This window comes from Choloepus didactylus, chromosome 17, assembly GCF_015220235.1.
Source record: "Choloepus didactylus isolate mChoDid1 chromosome 17, mChoDid1.pri, whole genome shotgun sequence".
In the NCBI taxonomy this organism is placed as follows: Eukaryota; Metazoa; Chordata; class Mammalia; order Pilosa; family Megalonychidae; genus Choloepus; species Choloepus didactylus.
This window is the reverse complement of record NC_051323.1, coordinates 21,034,921-21,043,458: the sequence shown is the minus strand read 5'-3', so window position 1 is coordinate 21,043,458 and position 8,538 is coordinate 21,034,921. Positions and strand designations below refer to the sequence as shown.

At 49.7% G+C, this 8,538-nt stretch overlaps 1 protein-coding gene across 2 annotated transcripts; it reads right to left on the bottom strand.

Moving 5' to 3' along the window:
• Positions 1-623: 623 nt before the first annotated feature.
• On the bottom strand, positions 624-6,896 carry CD207 (CD207 molecule). 2 transcript variants are annotated; one of them, XM_037807162.1, is made up of 8 exons: positions 6,676-6,896; positions 6,374-6,461; positions 5,933-6,079; positions 5,714-5,830; positions 3,915-4,289; positions 3,180-3,331; positions 2,033-2,151; positions 624-1,549 (listed from the first exon to the last, which is right to left on the bottom strand). In XM_037807162.1, the coding sequence occupies exons 3-8, from the start codon at positions 6,006-6,008 to the stop codon at positions 1,399-1,401; spliced, it is 990 nt and encodes a 329-aa protein (XP_037663090.1). In that variant the 5' UTR covers positions 6,009-6,079; positions 6,374-6,461; positions 6,676-6,896; the 3' UTR covers positions 624-1,398. The 2 variants fall into 2 exon arrangements, with proteins under 2 accessions (XP_037663090.1, XP_037663089.1); XM_037807161.1 differs by having other exon boundaries at positions 5,714-6,079.
• Positions 6,897-8,538: the final 1,642 nt, after the last annotated feature.

Genomic DNA, 8,538 nt, shown 5'->3' with positions numbered 1-8,538 from the left:
TCACACCCATGCTCATACCCACTCACACCTGCACTCACACCCATGCTCATACCCGCTCATACCTGTACTCACACCCATGCTTACATCCACACTTGCACCTGTGCTCACACCTGCACTCACACCCATGCTCATACCCATACTCACACCTGTACTCACACCCATGCTCATACCTGCTCACACCTGTACTCACACCCATGCTCATACCCACACTCACACCTGCACTCACACCCACACTCCCTCCTGCTTTCTCTTGGCTCCTGCCTCTGACCACCAGGTCTGGGCTTTGGCCCTGATGCCTGTAAACAGAGTCTCTATGCAGGAGGGGAAACCTTACAATGTCCCTCTTAAGAGTAAAGCTAGAGAATAGGAGATTTTCCAATTAACATCCGAGAAGAAAGATCACCAAGAAGCTCCTGACGCTGCAGACCTTGTCTGATCTAATTTCAATACAAACTAGGGATCAGTACTGCTCATGTTTTGCATCAATTCCAGAGCTGAGACTTCCCTTCTCCTTGTTATTTTTGAACACCCCAGCTGTTTCCTGAACTTCATGTCCAGCAAAGCAGATTGTTTTTTGGGCACATTCACCTGTACAGCCAGAAATAAACATGTGTATACAGATGTGGGTCTTTTCACAGGCAACATTTTATTCTATAAAAGCTTTGATGTGAAGTCCTTAGGGTACTGAAGGACACTTCCCCTGCACAGGGCATAGAAAGAGAGGAAACGCAGAAGAAAGAGGAAGAGCAAGGGCTTCCCAGACTGGCAAAGGGAGGGTTGGGAGGTTTGGGCGGAGGACAGAATGAGTGGGAGGGAGAGGGGGCTGAATGCCACATCAGCCCCTGAGCTGAACCATTTTAGTCCATCAGGGAAGAAGGGCTCCAGGCATCAAGGACACAGATGAAGAGGGTGATGGGGACATGGTTTGGACAGAGTCCCCAACAACAAAGCTTTTCCCGTTGAAAACTGGCCAGCTGCCAGGGCTTCTAAGCAGGCAACTGGGAATTCTGGGGGCTCAACCAGGAAAGACCCTGAGTAGCAGTATCAGAATTTCTTGGTTGTCTGAAGCAACTCTCATGTGATGAAACTGAGGCTCCTCTGAAGGAATGGAAAATCCCAGGAGGTTGCCCAGATTATGGTACTGACCCACCTTGCAAGCCAGTTTGAACTCCTAAAGCCTCTCCACCGTTCCCTCCCATTTTAACCCAAGTTCTTTCCATTCCAGCTGTCTCTGTGGAGTCAGAGAATTTCCAGCCAAGGCAAATGGACTCCAAAAGCCTTTAAGACAATTCTGAAGCAAGAAAAATTGAGGTGCAAAGTCACCCTGGAGTATGAAGGGGAAAGGGACATTTCCTTGGAGCACTGGAGCTCAGAGGGTGAGCTTGGGGGCCAGTGCTCTCACAGTTCTGAAGGGATATAGGGCCGCTTACAGATGAAAAAGAACTTGTTGTCACAGGATTCATCATTCCAGGACCGAAGTGAGATCATCTTTATACTGGCACAGTGCTCATTGCTCCCAACATTGTTGGGTTCACCTGGAATCCAGAATCTACCAAGTGGAAAGACAAAGAAAAACATATTTGCAGAGTGGAAAAACAATGCTTTCCATTGAAGAATGAGTTCTTTCAATCTCAGCTGAAGTCCTACATGAAAGCGCAGCAAGTTTCTGCACCCGAGCCTAAGAGGAAGGGGATCGGTGAGGCCTCAATCTCTAAACCTTCAATCATTCCCCAAATTAGGACCACACCAGCCCACCACTCTCACATCCTACACGAACTCACACTGTAAAGTCCTAGACTTAGAACTGGATCCCTAGACGAAGCTGCCAAACCCTGCACAGCACAGAGAGGCCACAGGTTTGCCCCAGGACCCACAGCCAGTCAGTAGCAGATATGAGCTAGATCTCAGTTCCTGCCCCACTGGGTCAGGGAAGAATCACAAACCCTGTACTCACGGGGGCAAAACCACTGCCCTCGATGCCCTGGCCTGGCCTGGGAAAGTCAGACTGGGAGGGAGGCGGAGGGAGCCTTACCTTGTACTCTGGACCTTGTCAAATGGAGTGTCATCTACCCAGTACCAGTCCCCTTCACTCCCTGCTTTGGTTAGTCCGATCCAGTGGGGAATTCCACTCACTGTCTTGTACAGAAACTCCTGTAGGGGGAAAGAATGAACACAGGCACTGCCACGACTCAGGGTTTGAGCATCTGTCTCAGCTGTTCTTCACCTATCCTCTGTGACAACTCTGAACCCACAGACACTGCTCACGCTGACCTCCCTCAAGCCTCTTCCTCTCCTTGCCCAAAGCCCAGAGTCCATCTTCCGATTGTCCTTTGCCCTGCAATTAACAGACTCAGGGTTAAGGCCTTTCTGACCATCAGGAAGGGGCTGCTGGAGTACAAGAAAGACTCAGCTAAACCCCAGAGCAGGGACCTCAAGAGAACAGACCACATGATAACAGCTACATTTATTGACTGCCTAATATGTACTAGGTACCATGCTAAGCTCTTTAAATGCATTTACTCATTTAGCCTCCAAGGTATGTACTATTATTATTATGCATGCTTCATAGAATTAATTGGTAAAGCCTAGTGAGGTTAAAGAATCTACCCAGGGCCATATGGCTAATTAGATGGCAGGGTTGGGACTCCAGACTCTATCTGAGCTCATGGTCTCACCCTCTCTGCTCTCCCACTTCCCAGATGAAAGGGGCTTGTTCAATATTCTGCCTCACCAGGCAGGAGACTTCTTGGCTCTTATGGTGTCATTAGGGTAGTTCACAAACATTTGTTTTCTGGGCACATGGAAGGATGGTACCTCCCTCTTTGAAGCTAGGAGTATGGTATGACATGCTTTGGCCAATGAAATGTGAGTAGAAGTGACGTGTTATTTCCAGGCAGAAACTTCAAGAGCCAATGCACAATTCACCATGTTCCCCATTCCTGCCTCAGCAATGATGGAGACATATGTTGAGATGAAGTCTCCTTTGGCCTAGGTCCGTGAGTAACCACAATGAGAATGTCCCTATTGGACATGCAATATAAGTGAGAAATAATCCTCTGTTAGGTCACTACTATTTGGGAATTGTTTGTTACTGCAGCATAATCTTGACCATCCTGACTGATACAGGCCATGGGATGCTAATACATCTCCTTCCCAGAGCCCATAGGAACAGTACTCACCTGTTCACTCTCTGAGGTCACTGAGGTCAGGTGTGACTCTTTGGACACACAGAACTGCTGGGCACTGTACCAGGTCTTTGCGATGTGAGAAAAGTAATAGAACTTCCCATCAAAGTACCTCCAGCCTTGAGAAACCATCTGTAGAATGTCATCTGAAGAACGAGGGCAAAAGGTGAATTCCGGTGTTCCTGTTTTGCCTGGATGCTGGCTAGGTTGGGATTCTTGAGTGGAATCTCAGAAACAGTGGTCAATGGGGCCAGGCTATGGGGGCCTTGGGGCCTTGTATAAGGGTCCTGGGATACTCTCTCAGATCCTAAAAGTCTCCCTAAGACTGGTCAAGCCTCCGGGCTTAGAGAAGGGAGGGTAAGAGAGAACGGATCAAGAATCTGTCTCTCCCATGGGAGGTAAACAATTCTCCACTGGCCATCACAAGTGACTGAGCCACTGGGCTCTAAGTAAGAAACATAACAGGAAAAGGAGAGGCTTGGGGCAGGGCAGAGGATCTTCCAAATGCTCCTATATTCCATGCCTTGGTGTGAAAGCCCAAGCTGGTCCTTGGTCGCTTCTCTCCTGAACAGCCCTTGAGTCCTTCCCACCTCCAATGCTGAGCCCTCTCTTCTTAACCTTCCGGCTCCAGCCTGGCCTGCCCCTCTCCCCTTTCCCTCCTCACATCTAAGACAGGCAAGGTCCCATGGGCACTGGTCAGCTTAAAACATTATTTTCTGAGGCACTTACTTTGTCGATTGAGCGTCTTGCTGAAATTTTCCAAACTGCTCTGAAGTCCCCGGACCTTTGTATTTAAGACACTGGCTTTATCCAAATCTCTTTTTAACTCTGGGATTTGGGCATATAAATCATTGACTTTCTCCCAACTTCTTGTTAGCGTCTGGATCTGTGCATTGGCTTTCTCCAGCCCCGTTTCCACCGTCAGGATCTGAGAATGCACGTGCTCCAGGCTGACATTCACTGCCTGGAGCTGGGTGCTGGCCGCCTCCACGCCACCTCTACTCCTCTTAATTTCAGACCCTAGGGTGCTGATGTTGTCCACACGGTCTTTCAGCAACTGGGCATTGGTCTTTACATTGGATATTGTGCCCAAAAGCCAGGGATCTGAATTTGAGAAAGTCAAGAGGTCAGCTGAGGGGATCCCCAGGAGTGGGGGTGTTGTCAGGGTGACAAAAGAAAAGGAAAGGAAGGCTCAGGCTCAAACTTCCCAAGGAACCAAGCCAGCCCAAGAAGCTGCCTCATCCTCTCCATTCACTCATTAATGTTTTCATTCAGCAAACATATAATGGGCACCTACCATGTCTCAGGAACTCTGGTGGACACAGACAATACAAAGATGGCTAAAAATAGTCTCCTGGTTAGAACAACTCACAGGCAAGCTGAAGCAGGTATTAGAACCCAGTCTCAAATTTCTTTGAGTTTTTAGGGCATGTTTGGTAAAGGGATGCCCGCAATCACCTGCTGCTCACTCTCCCCACAGCCCCCTGGGCTCCATCTCTTGATTCCCAGCCCTCTCCTTTCAGCAGCCATCAGTTATGGGCACCACACCCCCCACATCTGCCCACAGACCCCTCCATGACCTTGGGAAGGGCCAGCCGTGCAGCTTCCACCTAATATGGACGTGGTATCTTCTCCAGAGAAGACTGAAAGGGAGAATTATGGAACCACTTCTCCCCTTCTCTTGCCCCAACTACTTTCACACTCTCCTCAAGTGACAGACTTGGGTGCATGTAAGGAGGAATCAAAAGAAACCAAGAAGGCTCAAGGGAGACACCTGTGAGAATGGCAGTGTTAGAGACTTAGAGGATGGGGCAAGTGGGGGTGAAGGGGGAGCCTCTGCCCAAAGTCTGATTGAGACCCTTCCCTCCCTCTGCCTTCTAGAGACCTGGCAGGAGGAGGAAACCTCTGCCAGCAGCAGAGGGCATGAGACTTGGTAAAGCCAGAAGAAGACAAAAGCTAAGTCACACATCCAACAGATGAGTAGAAAGACTCCCTTCAGGTGATCTTTGTGGAGATGGGAGAATGAAGAGGCCAGGAAGGAGTCCGGGTGAGGGGACTCAGACTATGGAGATGTGTTAGCTCATCAGCCAGGTTCTCCATATGGTCAGTTAGGGCCAAGGATGCACTTGGGACTCGGTCCCTTATGGGGTCAGGAAACATTTCACTCACTGTCTTGGGCTACAAGGTTCTGAATCTGAGGGATACAAAGCTCAGAGAAGGAGGAGGGAATGACATGGGATGAAGAAGTAGGGGGGCATTTCCTGGGGACAAAAGAACATATCCTTGAGCACAAACATGCAAGCATTAAACCAAATCAGGAAAATCTCCTAGGAATTGGGAAGGAAAGAGCAGCAGCTCATCTAACTGGGCTGGATGGCTCTGTGGCTCTGTTATTAGATGTGGGAAGAGGAGAAACAAGACAAATGAAAGAAGCAGGAGAGAACCCTGGAGAGCAGGGAAGAGAGGGTCTTGAACTCGAGGGAGCCTTGGAGGAGGACAGAGCCCAGAAAGTAAAACTCAGGACTTACAGAGAACGGCCTGGAGTAGGATGGACGTGGCCAGGACCAGTGCCAGGACGATTAATGTAGCACAAATAGTGGAGGATTTCCTCAGAGGCAGAGGCTTATCAGTCTTGGAAGGAGGATCTGCTGGAAGAAGAAGAAGCACACATTTGTTGAAGGACCAGCCAACAGCTGGTATATGGGTACAGCCCACTGAGAAGGTTCCGAGCAGCGGCCGGCGCTTGCCTCTGGGCCAGAGGGAGATGTTCTGCTTGTCCACACTGAAGTGCGCATCAGGAACCTCCTCCTCTGCAGCCTTCATCCTGCTCCACTCCCCCTCACAGCTTGACCCACAGGTGCCTCCGTCTGGCTGTTTCCCCAAGGTCCTTTTATCTAGAGGAAACGGGAAGCGAGTCTGACAGGAGGTCACCTACGTCATCCCAAAGTTCCCCTTTTCTGGCTTGGACACCTTGTCTGGCCTAGACCACAGCCCAATCCTTTCCTCAAAGCTCTGAGCTTTCAGGAAAAAGCCACTTTTCTTCTTCAGGGAGGGGAGGGAAGAGATCCTGTCACATGGACACTTCAGTCATCTTGTCCCAAAGCTATCTCATTTCTCTGGTAAGATTTCCCTCATCCATCCCTCCATCCATCCATTCCACAGATACAAATTAAGTGCCTTCCAGGTACCTGGTGCTGTACTAGACACTGGGCCACAAAGAGGAGTAACTCACAATCCTTCCTTCAGACATCTCACAGTCTGGAAGGAAGGACAGACCTGAGGAAATAAATTACAAGACAGAGTGATAAGCATAACAGTAGGTGGATACGCACAATTCAAAGGAAGCACAGGGAAAGGAGTGATGGAAAGCATTACAGACGGAGGGATCAGCCCATTCAAAGGTAAGGGGGTACAAGACAGTATGGCATGCTCGGCAAACTGTAAATAATTCAGTGCTGTTGGAGTGTAAAGTTTAAAACAGGTGAGGCACCTGGGGGCAGAGCATGAAGATCCTTTTGTGTCGGGCTGAGGAGCTTGAGCTCTGGCTTGTGTTGACATGGAGTCCGTGTAGAGCCTCAGGCAGGGGGAGACATGGATGAAGCCTTTAAAACACCCTCATCATGGGGAGGAGCACAGATTTTGGGTATAGGAAGCCTGGAAACAGAGAGCCCAATTAGGGGATCACTGTAATAATATCCTCTACTTTCTGCTGTTAAGGCACCCGAGCTGATACGGCATCTTTTATAAAATGCCACTCAGAGATTCAAAATGTAAATGCAAAATTTGGTTTACAAGCTACCTGCTTCCTGTAGCTAGTAAACTTCTCAAACAATGTGGGGAGGCTCCGTTATATCAGACCAGGAAATGTTCTTTTTCTCTCTCTCCTTCTTTGCTCTCTGTCTGCACCTCCTCTCTCTCCCACCCCACAGCTTATATAGAGAGTTCCACTGTGGGAGACGCCCAGGGCAGAGAGGAGCTGATCTGGGACTCAACGAAGGAATAAACTCTCTCCTGGGTAGTTTCTCCTCCTTTGAAGAAATCCACCAAATCTGAGAAACCTAGTACATAGCAGACTGTAAACAAATCTTTGTTTAAAGGGGAAAAAAAAGAGAAGAGAGAGGAAAGGAAGGAAGGAGGGAGGGAGAGTGAAGGAACTTGGTCTAGGTAATTGGATGGAGGGATGGATAGATGGATAGATGGATGGATGGATGGATGGATGGAAGATAAATGAATGGAAGATTTGCTGGCTCATTGTGACTCAACTCTGAAACCTACACAGTCTGTGGATTGGGATCTACTTCTCCCCACCGCTTCCAGCAGTTCTCATTTATTTCCATAGCAAATGCATAAGGGGAAGTGCAATTTAAACCTTATCGAGAAATGCATAAAAGCTCTAGCCACAAGACTAGGAAGCTGGCCTGGTCTTGCTGAATCTGGGCCAGCAGAGCTGGAGATCAAGTAGTGTCAGGGACTCAAGTGAGCAAGGCCAAGGAAATAGCTACCTACACTTGCAGAGACTTCTACTGCCTTTGATATGTGAGAGGATCCTGTCCCTGCCCAGCCCAGCCCTGTCTGGCCAGCCCCATGGTACCTGAAGGCCCCTTGCTGCTCTCTCTCCAGGCCAAGTGGGCCTCAGGCTGGAGTTGCTTCGCTGACTGGATAAGGGAACCCAGAGAGGACCCCACACCACTTTCCAAGCCTGGTCACAAGGATGGAGGTGCTCCTGGGTGCTGGTGTCTTTGTGACCATACTCACTCTCTTCAGGCTATTCATCTGGTTGCAGAGCCTTGGTTCAGAGGCTTAGAATGGTTAGAATGTTCTGCTTCTGGGCTGTCATGCTCCGTTCCCAGTCTAAGCCCCAAAAGGCCTAGGTGCCTCTGTTCCTGGCTCTGGCCCTGCATCCCCAGCCTGCCATGGTCCAGCACCTGGGAGCAGGGAAGAATCCGAGTTACTCAAGACCCTGGTAGAAGAGGCCCTCCGCATGTCCTCCTGCAGCGTTTGAGGAGAGAGGCTGCCTCATTACACACCTTGGGAGTGTCTGGCACCTTCCTTCTCTGCCGAGAAGCTCACTTTCCAAACCTCTGCTGGCCTCCCAGGGGTCCCAGGAAAGGATCAGAACTCTTGCCACGCTGGGGCCCATGACTGGGGAGCATTTACCCTGAGTGATGGAAATGGAGGCCTCAGGTGACATCCAACAGATCACCAGGCCAAAGGCCAGTCCCACACGAGGAAGCCAAGCAAGAAGCACCCGGACCCCGCGAGTGGGCTGAGGGCCTCCGGGCTTTCAGAGAAAACAGGCATAAAATCCCAGACCATCCAGAGTTTCATTTCCCACTTTGAAGGGAAGGAGTGA